Source organism: Hylobates moloch, unplaced genomic scaffold, assembly GCF_009828535.3.
Source record: "Hylobates moloch isolate HMO894 unplaced genomic scaffold, HMol_V3 SCAFFOLD_8, whole genome shotgun sequence".
In the NCBI taxonomy this organism is placed as follows: domain Eukaryota; kingdom Metazoa; phylum Chordata; class Mammalia; order Primates; family Hylobatidae; genus Hylobates; species Hylobates moloch.
Genome location: NW_026652283.1, coordinates 15035626 through 15054514, shown reverse-complemented (window position 1 = coordinate 15054514; position 18889 = coordinate 15035626). Strand labels below are relative to the sequence as shown.

Below are 18889 nucleotides of genomic sequence, written 5' to 3'. Positions count from 1 at the left end.
TTCTCCTGAAAAACTGCTTCTTCTGCCTCAATATTTAAACCTTTATCAGTATGAGGCAGATGAGTTTCCACATGTTTGCAACTGGATTCATGTAATTCAATATAATTTTGGAGGACAATCCTAATTTAGCTGCTAAGTAATTAAGCAAACAAATCAGATTTGGCTACCCTGAGCTGCCGTGAACATTTAAATACTCATGCTCTTGGATCATCAAAATGAACAACATCCATGTGCAAAAAACAAACCTTATGAAATTCTAGCATGGAGATGTGAAATTCAAAGCAACGTTCTTACTTTTTCATCAGAGGGATGGGGTTCAAAATATCACCAAGTTCAAACCACTAACATAAGTTGTGTTCAAGGAGGGTAGTCATGTCTGTTACAGACTTTACCATAACTGATGAGAAAGTACAAGTACATCACAGCATTGAGAAGGAGAAAACTGTAAGACATGTTGGTGATTTGTGTTCCTCACACTCTGTGAAAAAAATTCAGGTTGGAATCTGCTTGCTTCTGGTGGAGCTGTGTGAGAGGTTCACGTTCTTTGAAGTCGTCTGCAACATGATCCCCTTTTGCACTATCAAGCTTGGCTATCACAATTGCCAAGCAGCCATCTTAAACTTGTGTTTTATTGGAACTTCAATACTTACCCCTGTGTTTGTTGGATGGCTCACTGATGTCTATTTAGGAAGAAACAAACTGGTGTATATTTGCTTGTTTCTACATTTTCTAGGTGAGTGTCCTCTGCTGATTGGATAGTTTTGTGACTTAATTGGGTAGATTTTTGTTAGAATTTTTAGTTTATATTATTTTCACTCTGCTTTTAGCATAAAATGTGATAAATGAAGTAAGAATATGGTTTCAATGTATTTCATTCTTTGTACTATTTGAAGAATGCTAGTAAGTCTGTGTGTGTGTGTGTGTGTGTGTGTGTGTGTGTGTGTGTTAGAGAATGCTTTGATGCCTATATCATTGCATTTATATTTTACAATAATTACTCCTTTACATATCTATCTTACTCCTCAGAATGCCCTCCTTTCCCAAAACCTTTTTACCTCAAGCCCAAATTCATGACAAATTCCTCAGAAATGTGAAATTTATTTGCTTCACAACTAAGATGAAATGTGCTAAAAAAGGTTTTTGAAGTTCATGTAAAATAATTGAGAAATGTTTTTATCCAAAGGTGGTCTTTTAATTAGTCATATAGTAATTAAGATTGCATATGATGGCATGATTTCTATATTATTAACTATGATTATATGCTTTAGAAATGAGTAAATTAGACACTACAGTGTGTGTCTTTACATATGTATTAATATATATCTGCAAAAGTTTGGGACCGATTGCAAGAAATGCTGGGAAAATATCAAGATAGTTTAATAAGGAATAGAGAGCAACCTGAAGAACAGACTAGAATTTTAGACTGAAAAGTTCAAGTTATTCTTCCTAAACAACAAGAAGTCTCTGAAAATATCATGAAAACAACATTTGAGAAATGCTATTCTGCAATACAGGATGGACAAGCACAGTGAGGGATTACATAAAGAAAGATCAGAAAATCTCAGGATGATGGTTAAAGCAATAAAGTGCCAATTCAGGAGAGAACAAGTGAGAAGCTATAAGGCAACTAAATAAAGGTACAAATGTGATGGGGGTCAAAAATTAGCTCCAAGTTTCTGATCTGAGCAACTTGGGAATATAGCATGCTGTTCACCAATAATGAGAGGTGCAGCCGAAATGAGTGTTGGTAGGGGGACGGATGAGAAAGAGATGGATAGATATCAGGTACTCAACATATCACACAATCTCAGGCAGGTGGTAAATTACCATTCAGAGAATCCATTGGAGTTTCAGTCAAACCTGGAAACTTCGCAGCTTTAGTTCTGTGGAATAAAAACTAAGTCACTGCATGGCAAATAATCACTCAACATTCAACAAATATTTCTTATTGACTACTCTGTACTAGACATTATTCCGGGTCTGGAAATGCAATAGAGAAGAAAGTCATCTGTTCTGGCTAAAGTTGACTTTTTGGTGCAGGGAGAGAGAAAATAAAAGAGGAAATAGATATGATGTCATGTGGCAATGAGTTAGGATGAAAAAATAAAGCTGGGTAGGGGGACAGGATGGAATGGATGGTGATGAGGCTGCTACTTGGTACCAAGAAAAAGTTTTCTGATAAGAAGACATTTAAGCAAATCCCAGACTAATTTACTCTGCTTACCTTGGTAACAGGCCACACCAGTAGCATTTGTTGACTTCTTGTTTAACATGGTAATTTCTATCAGTCTAAATTCTGAGGTCAGTCATCAGACAGGATGGAAATCCCAACTTTGGAATTCGGCAAACAAAAGACTTAAGTCAACTCTACATCCATTCATTTTTTTACTAAAAGTTATTTCCTTGTTGCCCTCCACTTACAGCTGCCATCAAATTCCAACTGTCACTAAACGTCAGAGGTTATATATAAAAAAAGTCTTCTGTCTGAATTGCTACTACCCTAGCTGAAAAAATGCAGCTTTCTTCTTTTTGACCATTCCAATGGCCTACTTACTCGGCTGCCAGTTGTCAATCAGTCTCCAGTTCATACTCCATTCTACCAACAACACTGACTTCCTGAACAAATAAATCTCTATATTGGTTCTATTATCTAAAAAATTAAATCCAAATTTATTAATTTAGCATACAACAACCTTACCAACCTATTGTAAGTTCACCTCTCCAGACTTGTTCAACATGCAACCCCAACCTTGCTAACTTCTCCTGACCTCCTTCCCTAGTTTTCTAATCTTATACATGTTCTTCTCTCTTTCTGAAATTGTCACCTTCCCTTATCTTTCCATCCCTTATCCATGATTGGAAAACTCCTGCTATTCTTTCAAAAACCAAATAGTGTTTGTCGCTAGCTTCTCTGTGTTCAACCACACCCATATAATACTTATACGATTGCATCCATCACTTTATAATATAATTGTCCACCTGCATGGCTGACTTCTCTGATGGACTCAACATTTCCTGGAGAGAAGAGCCAGCGGACCCCCACCACCTGGCAGGGAGTATGACACATCATGGTGCTTCTACGGAGCTACTAAATGCAGGCATACTGATGATGAGATACACAATTGCACACATCACAGAGGAGACTTTTCTTCATGTATGTCATAGATTTGTCTCTTTACTGCGTCATTTTACAACAGATAGGGATAAAGTTTTGATTTAGCACAATCAGCCTATTATGACATTTTCTGAAAAGATGGAAGTAAAGTGCCTTTCTAAGTTACACAAATATATCATTCAAACTAAAAGTGCCTTGTTCCTAAGTAAATAGTTGCTGCATGAAATAGTTGTCCTGTCCCTCCTCTTTGGACATCCCTTTGTCTAGCCAGGCCTCACATCACACCTACAGAAGAGAAGACTAAGTGGTAGAAAGAGAGCAGTTAGTTTCATATCTGGCTAACCTTAAAAGGGAACATTTCAAACTCAACAATTTAAAGGGCCCACCTCATGGTAAATGAATCTGTTGCCAAATAGCTATTAAGGACATATATTCTTTACATTGTGAAAGCCTCTGTAGGGGAGATGGAAGCATTAGACCAAATTTTTATCTGTAAGGAATTTATAATCTAATTGAGAAAACAAACCACATGAAATAACTGTATAAAAATTTATACCAAATAACATTAATGCCAAATTAATAAAATAAGGAGCAAAACGAACATGGAGGAGCCATTTTTCACTAATGGAATCATCAAAACAAAAAACTTAATGATGGTAACTAGTATGAATGAAGATCTTCTCATACAATGATGGTAGGAGATTAACTTGTTGCATTGTTAAAGAATGTTTGCCAGTGGTATTAAGAAGCAATAAAAATAGGAATGCCTTTGACTGAGAACTTAGGCTAATAAAGATGTGCGCAAAAATTATGTGTCAGGGTATTTTACAGTATTCATTTAAAATAACTGAAAAGGTATTTTAAAACACATTATGATTAGAATATCACATCATCACTAGAAATCATGTTGGAAAAGTATAAAGGTATTTTAAAAATCGTTCATATTATTTGGTTACATTAAAAAATCAACAGTGTAATCTCAATTTATTTAAGTAAAATAGATTTATAAAATATATTTATATATATTTAAGTAAAATATTTTTAAGTAAAATATAAATATAAAATATTTTATTTTATAAAAGTAAAAGATATATATGGTAAAGATGATCTCTGAGTCATGAGATTATGGGCCTTTTGTATTACTCTGAGTGCTTTCCACTATTTCTCAAATTTTCTGAAGTAAGAACGTATTACTTTTGTAATCTGATGGGGGGGAAATGCTACTTCCAAAAAAAAAATTTATTTGACTACTTGATGGTAGGAGGTCCAAGAAGAGGGAGATTACAACTGGGTTACTTTATAACATTAGGCAAGCCACTTAATCTCACTGAACCTATTTCTTTAAAAAAAATAAATTGAATAAGAAAATCTATCCACTCACATCACAAAGTTTTTCCAAGATGAAACAATATAGTCCATGAACATGCTTTGCAAAATATAAAGAGCTTAGCAAAAGCATGGAATTGTATAGTAAGTTTTATTAGACAAGGAAAGTCAGCAAGTGTGGTCCCTGCAAGGTGGAAGAGAGAAGGATACTCGACCTTCTTTTGTCACTTTATGTCCCCTCTCCTTCCACTCACACTCCTCTGTCCCCAGCCTTCTCAACTACGTTTGTGGCAAAGAAGGCTCCATCCAGCTGTGTGAGAAGTAAGAGAAATAAGAAAGACACTGCAAGGAGAAACAGAAGTAGGAAAGAAAAAAAAAAAAAAGGCTGTGTTCTCCTCTATGATAATGTTCTTCTTAAAAGCTTTTAGGTAATAGGCTTCTGAGATGTCTGGGATCATGGTGTTTTCTGTCACTCAATTGATTAAGAACAAAAAACCTTTATTAACCGTGGTTTTCTCTGGAGGTGGGAATACTAACAGCTTCATTTTTTATACAATTCTTTCCTGAGCTATTTTAATTTTGGCAAAATAAACATGATTTGCTCATACATTCTGGGAGAAAACATAGTTCAAGCTTGAGGATAAAAAAAAACCCTAAAACTCTGGATTAGTTAAGACACATATTGAAGGAAATTTTTACAATTAGAAAACATCAGGCTATCCCTGAAATTGCAATGACTACCATTAATGTTTGGATAAGACAATTACAAAATGATGCCACTGTCAGAGGAAAAACCCTGTTTAAAATGTGATTTGGTGATCCAATTGTTCTATGCTACATTTACTCTTTTTTTTTTCTCCACCTACAGGCACTGCTTTGTTATCTGTGGTGGCTTTTCCCTTGGAAGATTTCTATCTGGGCACTTACCATGCAGTTAACAACATACCAAAAACAGAGCAGCACAGGCTGTTTTATGTAGCATTGTTGACCATTTGCCTTGGCATTGGAGGCATACGAGCCATCGTCTGTCCACTGGGTGCTTTTGGCCTTCAGGAGTATGGATCACAAAAAACAATGTCTTTTTTTAACTGGTAAGTAGCACTGGCTAGGAGAAAAAAGAGGCTTATGACCGTTCTCACTGTTTACTTTCTGATGCCATTTGGGTAGTAGTTGCTCAGTCTTTGTGATGAATTGGACTAAGTGATGATGTGATGAATCTGTGATGATGATTCAGTCAGTAATCACAGGAGCTTCTAAGTCTCATGCAGACCAGTACAGCTCACCAGCACCTTCCCAACACACGAGGATACATTTATCATCCAGGTAAAAAGATTTGAAGTGCCTTGTCCTGCAGAATAGAACGTGGCTTTGGAACCAAAGAGACCTGGGTGGAAGTCTGGACTCTGCTTAACACAAGCTGACTGACCTTGACCTAGTCATTTATTCTCTACTTCAGTTTATTCATTTCTGAAGAGGGATAATACCTCTTCTCCAGTTTTATTAGCGGTAACACCATGTGTATTGCTGGCAAAGAACTTGGCACATAGTAAGTGATCAAAAAATGGTAGCTGTTAGTATGTCTGTATTGTAATAGACTAATTTGGCAGAGATTATAAATTTCTAGGCCAATGCAGAGAGAAGATGCAAAGATGAAAGAAGTATTTTACAATTTGTTAAAGCATCACCCAGCATCTCTGTTTCTCACCCAATTCACTCCCAACACCTAAAAGAGTTTATATTCCATGAAAATCAAACAGCCTTCCTGTGAATCTTTGTCTCTCCCAATGAGTTCTTACGGAGTTCATCAGTTTTTGTGTTTTTTTTAGGAAACAATTTATATTACCAAATACAAATTCAAGAAAACAAATTAATATATGGATCTTAAGGGAGGGTAGTTAAGCATTTACTATAAAATTGATTTGCTATTGTTGTTATCTATCTATCAGTGGATGTCAAACAGATGTGAGCTACATTGTCCATTTTTAGAGTGAATAGTGTCTACATGTATATGTATATGTATATGTATATGTATATGTATATGCATATGTCGCTATCCGAGGCAGTTCCTCTTTTCTCTCTCTTTCTTTTTCTTTCTCTTGCTCCCCTTTTTTCTTTCTCCAATTATATTAATATTACAAAGCACTCAGCCCTATTTTGGATTAAGTCCTAATGTCAGAGAACAATGCAGTCTTACCAAAGGTAGAAGGGACTCTTTACTTCCTTGCAGCAAATTCTGCCTCCTTGACCTGCCCAAAGGAGAAAGAAAAATCCTTCTTTTTTATTCTATTCGGAGGTTTTAATCCTTAATTAGCAACATCATTTTGATTAAATAAGACTCTGGAGGATTAAGACTGGAGAGCAATCAGTTGTTCTGAAAGATAGCTCTGGAGAATTTATTGTACTGTGGTCTTAGTCATTCAGAGTTGTGTTTAATCAAAGTGACATTTCTCAGTGTTGATTACAAAGGAGACATTATATGAATGAAATATTTCCTTTGGGAAACAGAGGGGACTCCCACTGGGTTTGTGCTTTAGGGCTTCAGGAAGGGGGATGGGGAATGGGGTGAAAATGAATTTCTGCAGCTGTAAGGAAGCAGGCCAAATTTAGGATGAACGTATTTAGATTTTTAAAAATTATTTTCTGATTTCACTAAATAGCTCAGTATTTTAAAAATTTAAAGTTAAAGCATCTAGAAATGTGTATAAAGAATCAGGCTGTTATTCTTTAATGTGATAAAAGAACTGGATGGTAAGATCCTTGAAGGCTGAATTTGGTTGTCTTAACTTTTTTTATTTTTCCAGTTTAAATACTAAACTACAGGCCAACTTTTATGAATGTTCACTTACCTTACTGCAGTTTATAGCAATGAATGCTGATTCCATTCCTGTACACAGTGCAGGAGCCAGTGACAAGATGGACAGAGACTCCACTGGGCAACCAGACAGCTGGCAGAATCCTGGCTCTGTCACTTAGGAGTTTTGTGGTCTTTGGCAAGTTCCTTAATTCCTCAGAGCCCCAGGTTCCTCATCCACGAAGTGGGAATATCTTGGAGAGCTATTGTATCACTTATATATAAAGTATCCTAGCATATTATAGGTATTCAAATTATGATAGCTATTGTTATGATTATTGCTAAATCATGGATAAGCATCAGCTGAAACCATTGTCTAAATGCTGGGAAAGAGGGAACCCATTTAGGAGGAGGTCAACTTTGAAAGGAGCAGTTTATTAATGTGTAATCTATGTCTTCCAGTCAAAAATGCCTCTAGAAATTACAAGCCTGGTAAATATAATGAGTTTCAGCCGTGCCTTTAAAAAACAACATACCCCTTGAATCTGTAACCACTTGAAGGCTGCATTCAGTCCTATTTGCAGCACAGATGTCAGATGTTCATAGTTATGGGACCTTTAATGAGATGTGTCATTGCTTCTATACCACCTAAAGCTTCCCAATGATCATGTTAAGTAGCATAGACTGGAAGTCTCAGGCACTGAAAGCACCACTTCCGAGTTAAGCTGCCAAATGTAGGTGAGAAAACCACTCCCAGCCAACATTACCATCTGGTACTGGATCTTCCTCAACTAATGCACCTCACTACAAAAATAAAGCTAAACTCCCTGAAATCAAGAGACATAATAATCTGCCAACATCCTTGTGTCATTATCCAGATCAGAGCCTGGCTTTCCACATATTGCAAAAGCTGAGGTGGACAATTAAGAATCGCCATAATGGAGAGCACCTAGGTAAATACACCTGTGCAGATTCTTTTCTGGAAGCAAAAAGAAGGAGGATAACGAAGTCTGTTCCTGGCCACAATTTTAAATTCTACCACAATTAACCTCAAATCTTGCTTCTGCATTTCTCTACTTTCTTCACCTGATGATTTGCATCCTATCTGCATATCACAGTCTGTTGCTAAGGGGTTACTAGGGTGAATTATATACATGATTAGAAGCCCAAATAGAACATTGGTAAAGTTCTTGAAAAAAGTCTAGAGACTGACTTACTTCACCCCAGAACTGTTGAATATCTGGTACTCACATTGACTCTACATGGTATCTGAAATATTCTGATTTTAACACTTACTCAAATTAAATATATTTTATCTTAGGGAAGCACTAGAGGTAAAAATGTATTATCCCACAGCATTTTTCCAGAATCTATTTTAGTATTCACAAGAACATTGAGAACAATGATTGTCAATCCTAGGTGCACATTAAAGCCACCTGAGGATTCTTTTTTAAAAAGTACAAATGCCTGGGTCCTGCCACCAAAGATTCTGATTACATTGGTTAGAGGTTGGACCCAGAGACCAGGATTTTTTAAAGCTGCCCAGTTAGAGTTGAGAACCACTGTTCTAACGCAATGTTGCTGATTTTAATTATCACTTGAGAGCCTTGTTGAAAATGTTTCCCAGGTCCCACCTTGAACCTCATGGATCTGAATTTTCTGGGAGGACAGGCGGGAAATGCATATTTTAAACAAGTACTGTCTTAGTCTATTCAGGCTGCAATAACAAATCAGCATAGATTGGCTGGCTTATAAACAATAGAAATTTATTTTTCACAGCTCTAGAGGCCAGAATTCTGAGATCAGGGTTCTAGTGAGGGTTCTCTTCCTGGCTGTAAGACTACTGGCTTCTCACTGTGTCTTCACACAGTGGAAGGGGCAAAGGAGCTCTCGGAGGTCTCTTTTATAAGGGAACTAATCCCATTCAGAAGGGCTCCACCCCTATGATCAAAAGCCCCACCTCCCAAATACACCACTTCCTAATACCATTGTTACAGGAGGTATAACACCAAATACCAAGTTAAGACTTCAACATATGAAATTTGAGGGGACACAAATATTCCTACCATATCAAGTACTTCAGGTGATTCAGAAGAACAACAAAGTTTGAAAAGAATTCCAGAGCCATAAGGAAAGTCTAGTGATGCCTTTGAAAAGAAATGAAACTAATCATTGATTGAACCCACTACTGTGTTTCAGACTGCTTTGGAACTTTCTGACAATTTTATAGCAATTATCATCACATTTAGAAATCTACCTGATTGAGAAATTCAACATAATTCTGAAAAGAGAGAGGAAAAAAATACAAATCTACATATATTCTTCAATCGTAAAATCATAATTTATAAGGTACATTTCAGCAAACAAAATCAAAGCAGTTCATGAAATCATCTTATTAATACTCAAAATGTCCTTTGAGTTGCATCCTGAGGAGTAGTAGCTTGTACATAGCTTTGAAAAAATCACCAGACCTTCCCAAATTCTATTTGCACTGGCTCTAGCCAAGTTTAACAAATGCTACCCTCTCACCCTAATAACAACAAGCACTTCCTTCTTTACCTTTGCGATCTGAGCTCAGTGCAACCTCCATCTCCCGGGTTCATGCAATTCTCCTGCCTCAGCCTCCCAAGTAGCTGGGACTACAGGTGCATACCACCACACCAGCTAATTTTTTTTGCATTTTTGTAGAGATAGGGTTTCACCATGTTGCCCAGGCTGGTCTTGAACCGCTGAGCTCAGGCAATCCACTCGTGTTGGCCTCCAAAGTGCCGGGATTACAGGTGTGAGCCACGGCGCCCACCGCATGTTCTCTCTTAAGCTTGAAAGGTACGTGAGTCAGGACAACTGTTAAAATTAGAGTGTTGGCCAGGCATGGTGGCTCACACCTGAATCCCTAGGCTCTGGGAGGCCTAGGCAGGAGGATCACTCAAGGCCAGGGGTTTGAGACAAGCCTGAGTAACCCCATCTCTACCAAAAAAAATTTTTTTTAATTAGCCAGGTATGGTGGGGTGAGCCTGTAGTCGCATGTACTTGAGAGGCTGAGGCGGAAGAATCGCTTGAGCTCAGGAGGCTATTACAGTGAGCTATGAACACCCTGCACCAGTTCAGCCTGGGTGACAGAGTGAGACCCTATCTCAAAAAAAAAAAAAAAAAAAAGGCGGGGGGTGAGCGGGGGTTGTTGGCAAAAGAATGAGGGAATGGGAAAGGAGGGAAAGGGAATGAGATGGGTTAAAGAGTAAGAGAGGTAGGGAGAGCTTGGGAGAGAGAGTAAAGCAGTACCCCAAATTTTTAAATTAAAAACTTCTTCAATCCTAATGTCTAGTTACCAAAATCAATATTTTATTAAATTGTCTTTAACAGCTCTGCTGGAAAAACAAAATATGTATTTACAGATAAAAAGGAACTCTAAAGTTTCTATTTTGCCCTTCTTTCTCCAAATATTTGGCTGCCAGAATATTCTTTGAAGTACTTCAGTGGCCAATGGTTATGCTAAAAGAAGCAATGATTGACAACAGCCATCCACCATGAAATCAGTGCCCAAATATTTTATTTCACTGACTCCTCTAAACAGTTCAGTTTTATCCCATTGAAGAGTCACAAATCCCCTGGGTAATTCTCTGAATATTGATCAATGTAGAATAAAATACTTTCTCTGGAATATTTAAATAGTCCACTAATGCTATGAAGACCTGAAACTTACAGAAAATTTGCCTCCCTTCTTTGATACTGTCTCAGGTTAGGAAAGACCATTTTAAATAATTTCTCTTCAAATCACCAAAAGTAAACATGAAGCACATCAAAATTGGCCAGTCTAAGAAATGACAAAATATTTGAGTAACTTAAATTTATTACTAAATTAAGTGAATGTTTAAAATAATCTCATAAGGATTGCTGAGTTTTGCAGCAACAATTTTTCTCATTTGTATTCAATACCATACAATCACGAAGACAAAAAAATTACCACTTGTATATGCTCCCAATTATTTGCAGTTCCCAGTCTGTATTTAAAAGTAGACTAAAGAAACACATTTTTACTGCTGCTTTCAATTTTCCTTAATCACTGGTATTTGTTTTGCTTTAGTGCTTTGCTCTCTGATTTTTTGTGTGAGAGGTGCTTTATAAATTCAATTTGCTAGTGAGCTATGAGATGAAAGGAGTCTTAATGGTAAGTTTGAAGACTGTGGGTTTTTATTTCTTTTTTTTATATAGATGATATATATACAATTTCATCCTTAATTATCTGTGGCTTGTCCTGTCCATGGATCAACAAAGACATATACAAAATATGCCTGTACTAGGTAATTCTTTCAGAAAATTACGCAATCAAATATGTTGGGTGGCATTTGTTAAAATACATTTAGTACTTCATGTAAAATCTCTTCCTAGACATAGATATTCAGTACTATAATTTTTGGTTTCTAACTACGTTTCACAAGACTTAAGTCTTGGAATAGTTGTAATTTTCCTTGACCCTCTTTAGAGCAATGCAGTTTACATCACCATGTGGTATACTGAAGACTCACACAGTGTTCTCTGAGATTTTCTCAACAATGCTTAACATTTTGAAGAGTTTCCTAAAGACTGAAAGCACTGTAACAGTGCTTTTGGCTCCAGATTCTCTGTGTTGCTACAGCCACAAGTCAAGTGTACGGCTTGCAGCAGCATGAAAGGATAACCTGTGGCTGAGCCTAGGGACTCCATACAGTTGTCCTAGAAAATTATAACTTTTTGTACCTCACCTACCTTATCATAAATACATTTAGTGGATCACAGTAAATCAGTTTGCTCAATGTGGTCATGTTCGATGTTCTATTACTTTCTAGGCCAATTACTGAGAGGTTTTAGTTTATTTATGTTGTGTTTGATTAATTGATTTTTATGAGATGCCATATTATTAATCTGTTATTTAATCTCCATTTATTTTGAACCTAGTACTGTGCTATGTCTCAAGGAGATAAAGAAATAAAGAATAAAATCTTACCATCAAAGAGCTTCACAATCTATAAATGAAAGGCAAAACTGATAAAAATGAAATAATTGAAGAATGAATATTTGCTTTAGAAGTTCAGAGAAGAAGCTGGGTGTAGTGGCTCATGTTTCTACTCCCAGCACTTGGGAGGCCAAGGCAGGTGGATTGCTTGAGCTCAGGAGTTCAAGACCAGCCCAGGTAAAATGGCAAATTCCCATCTCTACAAAAAATACAAAAAAAAAATTAGCTAGGCATGGTGGTGTGCACCTGTAGTGCCAGCTACTCAGGAGGCTGAGGCAAGAGGAACACTTGGGCCCAAGAGATCACGGCTGCAGTGAGTCAAGGTCATGTTACTGCATTCCAGCATGGTCAACAGAGTGAGATAGTGTCTCAAAAAAAAAAAAAGTTTACAGAAGAGAACAAGCAGAATATTCAAGAAAGTATTTAATGAAGGAAAAGAGACTGAATATAGGACTTTGAAAGTGAGACAGGGCAAGCCAAGAAATAGGACAAGTTAAGGAGACAAACATGAGTAGGTCTGTTTCTGGGACAGTGAAGAGACTAGCTCAACTTGACACATCTTCTTTCCAAACACATATCACATATCTATCCACTTCTATCTCTTTCCTTTGCTACCACCATGGCCCAGTTTGCTCTTAGCTCTCATCCAGACTTACAATAGCTGTGATTTTCTCCATACCTTGCAACAATAGCTGTGATTTTCTCCCGACCTTGCCACATCTACAATTCATGGAGCTGACACAATAATCTTTCCACTGAAAACAAGATCATATGAGCCCCCTGCTCAATTCCCTTCAAAAGGCTTCCCAATGCACTGACAATAAAATCCAAACTTCTTGCCATGAACTTCAAGGCCCTAAATGACCTGGACCACACTTCCTGCTTTATCTTTTCTTCTAATATTTCATCCCTTAATCACTGTATTAGTCCATTTTCATGCTGCTGATAAAGACATACCCAAGACTGGGAAATTTACAAAAGAAAGAGGTTTAATTTGACTTACAGTTCCATGTTGCTGGAGAAGCCTCATAATCATGGTGGAAGGCAAGGAGGAGCAAATCATGTCTTACATAGATGGCAGCAAGCAAAGAGAGAGCTTGTGCAGAGAAACTCCCATTTTTAAAACCATCAGATCTTGTAAGACCTATTCACTATCACGAGAACAGCATGGGAAAGACCTGCCCCCATGATTCTATCATCTCCCACCTGGTCCCTCTCACAACATGTGGAAAATATGGGCGCTACAAGATGAAATTTGGATGGGGACACAGAGCCAAACCATATCATTCTGCCTCTGGCCCCTCCCAAATCTCATATCTTCATATTTCAAAACCAATGATGCCTTCCAAACAGTCCCCCAAAGTATCAACTCATTTCAGCATTAACTCAAAAGTCCACAGTCCAAACTCTCATCTGAGACAAAGCAAGTCCCTTCCATCTATGAGCCTGTAAAATCGAAAGCAAGTTAGTTACTTCCTAGATATAATGGGGGTACAGGTATTGGGTAAATACAGCCATTCCAAATGGGAGAAATTAGCCAAAACAAAGGGGCTATAGGCCCAATGGAAGTCCAAAATGCAGCAGGGCCATCAAATCTTAAATCTCCAAAATGATATCCTTTGACTCCATGTCTCACCTTTAGGTCATGCTAATGCAAGAGGTAGGATCCCATTGTCTTCAGCAGCTCTGCCCCTGTGGCTTTGCAGGGTACTGCTTCCCTCCCAGCTGCCTTCATGGGCTGGCATTCAGTGTCTGCTGCTTTTCCAGGCACACAGTGCAAGCTGTCAGTGGATCTACCATTCTGGGGTCTGGAGGCCAGTGGTTCTCTTCTCAGAGCTCCACTAGGCAGAGCCCCAGTAGGAACTCTGTGTGGGAGCTCTGACCCCACATTTCTGTTCCACACTGCCCCAGCAGAGGTTGTCCACGAGGGCCCCACCCCTGCAGCAAACTTCTGCCTGGATATCCAGGTATTTCCATACATCTTCTGAAATCTAGGTGGAGGTTCCCAAACCCCAGTTCTTGACCTCTGTGTACCCACAGGCTCAACAACACATGGAAGCTGCCAAGGCTTAGGGTTTCCACCCTCTGAAACAGCAGCCCGAGCTGTACCTTGGCCCCTTTTAGTTATGGCTGGAGCAGCTGGGACACAGGGCACCAAGTCCCTAAACTACACACAGCACAGAGACCCTGGGCCTGGCCCACAAAACCATTTTTGCCTCTTAGAACTCTGGGCCTGCGATGGGAGGGGCTGCCATGAAGACCTCTGACATGCCCTGGAGACATTTTCCCCATTGTCTTGGGGATTAACATTTGGCTCTTTGTTACTTATGCAAATTTCTGCAGCGGGCTTGAATTTCTTCTCAGAAAATGGGATTTTCTTTTCTAGTGCATTGTCAGTCTGCAAATTTTCCGAACTTTTATGCTCTGCTTCCCTTATAAAACTGAATGCCTTTAACAGCACCCAGGTCACTGCTTGAATGCTTTGCTGCTTAGAAATTTTTTCTGCCAGATGCCCTAAATCATCTCTCTCAAGTTCAAAGTTCCACAAATCTCTAGGGCAGGGGCAAAATGCTGCCAGTCTCTGCTAAAACATAACAAGAGTCAACTTTGCTCCAGTTTCCAAGTTTCTCATCTCCATCTGAGACCACCTCAACCTGGATTTCATTGTCCATGTCATTATCAGCATTTTGGTCAAAGCCATTCAACAAGTCTCCAGGGCATTCCAAACTTTCCCACATTTTCCTGTCTTCTGAGCCCTCCAAACTGTTCCAACCTCTGCCTGTTACCCAGTTCCAAAGTCACTTGTGCATTTGCAGGTATCTTTTCAGCAGTGCCCCATGCTACTGGTACCAATTTACTGTATTATTCTGCTTTCACACTGCTGATAAAGACATACCTGAGACTGGGCAATTTACAAAAGAAAGAGGTTTAACTGGACTTACAGTTACACATGCCTGGAGAGACCTCACAATCATGGAAGAAGGCAAGGAGGAGCAAGTCACATCTTATATAGATGGCAGCAGGCAAAGAGGGAGCTGTGCAGAGAAACTCCCATTTTTAAAACCATCATATCTTGTTAGACCCATTCGCTATCACAAGAGCATCACAGAAAAGACCCGCCCCATGATTCAATCATCTCCAATTGGGTCCCTCCCACAACATGTGGGAATTATGAGAGCTACAAGCTGAGATTTGGATGGGGACACAGAGCCAAACCATATCACTCACTATGTTCCAACTTCACTGCTTTTTTTGTTCCTGAAATCAGGGTTGGAGAAAAATAAACATTTGATGATGACAATATTTGCTTAGCACCATGTAGTTATAATCCATGTTCTTCATTTAATGTTCTTCATTAAAATTCTTACCAAAAAACCTTGTTTAGAGGGTGTGATTCCAATTTTTAAAATTCCAGAGAGTAGAAAATCACAGACCATGTGATTTTCAGATTTTGTGACTCTAACTCATGTCTTTGGACTACCAGTCTGAAGAGGCAGGACAACATTTACAGTTAATGATTGATATATAAAATGTGATGAGAGGAATGAGAGGAATGAAAGGTAATTTCAAATGTTAAAGGCTGGATTAACAAGAAAATCATAGTGTCATGAAATCGATAACTGCAAAGATGCAGAAAGAAGTATTAACAGGATATTTAGCCCAATTAGCCCTGTACCAGGATGATGGCTTCTGCTCATGGCTCTACAAGCAACACAGCTGTGTGAATTTGGATGAGTCATTTCAGTTCTCCAAGTTCAGATTTCTTCTCTGAAAGAGAGGGAGAAAAGTTTTCTGACCTCAGTTTAGGCAATGATTTCTGAGAAACAATTCTAAAGGGACAATCCATGAAAAAAATTATAATAGGACTTCATCACCATTAAGAATTTCTGCTTTTCAAAAGACACTTTTAATAGAAAGAAAAGACAAGCCACAGACTGGGAGAAAATACTTACAAATCACATAATTGAGAAAGGACTTATAGCTAGAATACATAAGGACAGAAATTTCACCAAAGAAGATATGCAGATGGTCAATAAGCACATGAAAAGATGCTCAATATCATTACTCATTAGGGAAATGCAAAATAAAACCACAATGATATCTCAGTACACATGTACTATACCAAGTTTTGGCAGGGATATGAAGAGATTAGAACTCTCATACACATGTTGTGATAATGTAAAAATGTTACAACAACTTAAAAACTATTTGAAATTTTCTTAAAATATTAAATATACGTCTATCTTATCACCCAGCCATTACACTCCTAGGTTTTAACCAAGAGAAATTAATGTCTATGTCTGTTCAAAGGCTTGTACATGAATGTTCTTAACAGCATTATTTGTAATAGCAATAAGCTGAAAAATGTCTATTAACAGATAAATGCATAAACAAACAGTGGTACATTTACATAATGGAATAGTACTTGGCAATAGAGAGGAATGGGTACAGATAAATATACTAACATGGATGAATCTCAAAATAATTATGCTAAGTGAAAGAAGCCAGATTAAAAAATACAGATAATTTAATATTTAAAAATCTATGAATTGAAAACTAATTTATAGTGGCAGAAAAAAGATCAGTGGTTGCCTAGAGATGAGGAAGGGGAAATGAGAAGGGGTAAGGGGAAGGATGACAAAGGGATATGACTGAGCTTTAGAAGCAATGGATATATTCCTTATCTTGAATGTGGTAATTATTTTGTGTGTACATACATATTCAAAACTTATAAAATTGCACACTTCAAATATATGCAGTTTATTGCATCTCAATGATATCTCAATAAAGCTTTTTAAAAAAAAATAAAAAGAGAAAAGAAAGTAACAGTAACCAGGACAGTATGATATTGGCATAAGTGGAACAGAACTGAGAGTCAGAAAATATACTTACATTTGTATGGTCAATTGATTTTCAACAAAATGTCAAAAAATAATTGAGGAAAATATCATCTTCTCAATAAATGGTATTGTAATAACTGAATATCCATATAGGAAATAATTACCCCATGACACTCTACTAAAAATTCAAATTAGATTATTAACTTCATATGATATCAAAACCCATAAAAGTGATTTTTTTGAAAAAACACAGGGGAAAATACTTGTGACTTAGGCTTAGAAAGTATTCTTTACATGGGACACATGCGACATAAAAAGTATGACCCAATAAAGATAAAAATTGATAGACGAAAATTTATTAAAATTTTAAACTTTTGCTTATCAAAAGATATCATTGAGAAAATGAAAAGGAAAACCTCATATTATAAGAAAACATTTGTAGAACATGTATCTGACAGATGACATGCACCCAAAATATATGAAGACCTTTGACAAATCAATGATAGGAAAAGAAACTACCCGATAAAAAAAAAAAAAATAGAGGATTTCCAGTATTAGCCAATACGAGAAGAGCCCTGTTTCTCCCAGGTACTTCTTACATCAAAAAAACCCAAACCTAACACAACAAACGAACTTAGGGAGATTCCAAAAGGTGGAAAGAAGACAATCTCTTCCTAGGGGCCTTTGAACTTGAGGAAGGACAATAATGAATTTCCTGGGCTTTCTTTTTGTTATCAGTGGGGCTATGGAGAAACCTAGAACCTGGAACCAGGTACAGATGGGTAAGAACCGAGGTGTGGCAAGGAATGGGCAGCTCCAAAAAAAGTCCTGCTCCTCTTACACAAAGTATTAGGGAAAAGGTAGACTAATATAGGAGAAAATATTTTTGACAATATCTGTCCTTCTCTAACCAAACACTATTAAAAACACTGCCTCCCCTGCATATTGCTGGCCTAATAGTTTCAGCAGACATGAGCAAGATTTAATATTTTACATAAACACCCAGAGAATCAGACAGGAACACTCTGATTCCCAAGTCGGGTCGTGTTGCTGAGGCCAAGTGAGGAGCTTGTCTTTGATTTCCTGCCCAGCAGAAACTGGAAGTGCTCTAATTTACCCCCCTGGGCGGTGTCAGCTGGGTACAGCAGGGAGTTGAGCCTCCACTCCCAACCAGGAAGTATGCAGCAAGGCTAGTCTCCAATTAATTAGCAATAATATTCCATGTCTTCAATTATTTTTCCCTCCCCCTCCCCCAGCTTACTTTGTCATACTGTCCTGTGTGATGGAGGAAATGATCTTAGTTAAAATTCAACTCTCCACATATTCCATTATTGTACTCACACAGCAACAAGTCTGAGAAAAATGCAAAATTATACTATGATCACATTACATTCATGACCACCAAACTGGTTCCTTATCATTGTCTAGCAAGTATATAATGCCCAATTTCTCTCCTTCTCCTTCAGATTACTATTTCTAAACATTTTCTTTCTTCTCAAACCTTCAATATTCCCTTTCCATAGCCAGTTCTACCTGTTGTCTGTACTTCTCCTTTTACTTAGAAGAAATAGAGGGAAATAAGGGAAGGAAGGAGAGAGGAAGCGGGGGAGGGAGGGAGAGAGGAAGCGGGGGAGGGAGGGAGGAAGGAAGGAATGAAGGGAGGGAGTGAGGGAGGAAAGGAGGGAGGGAAAGAATGAAGGAAAGGAAAAAGAAAAGGAGGGGAGAGGGGAGGGGAGGGGGGAGATGGGAGGGAGGGGAGGGGGGAGGGGAGGGGATGGGAGGGGGAGGGGAAGGGATGGAAGGGGGAGGGGAGGGATGGGAGGGGG

General features: G+C 38.0%; 1 protein-coding gene across 1 annotated transcript in view; it reads left to right on the top strand.

Moving 5' to 3' along the window:
• The first annotated feature begins 372 nt into the window (after positions 1–372).
• Positions 373–18889, top strand: part of SLC15A5 (solute carrier family 15 member 5) — an 89054-nt gene continuing 70537 nt past the window's right edge. The window contains exons 1-2 of the mRNA XM_032158990.1: positions 373–733; positions 5310–5532. Of these exons, the coding sequence (XP_032014881.1) occupies positions 373–733; positions 5310–5532 (584 nt within the window). The remainder of the gene's footprint in view (positions 734–5309; positions 5533–18889) is intronic.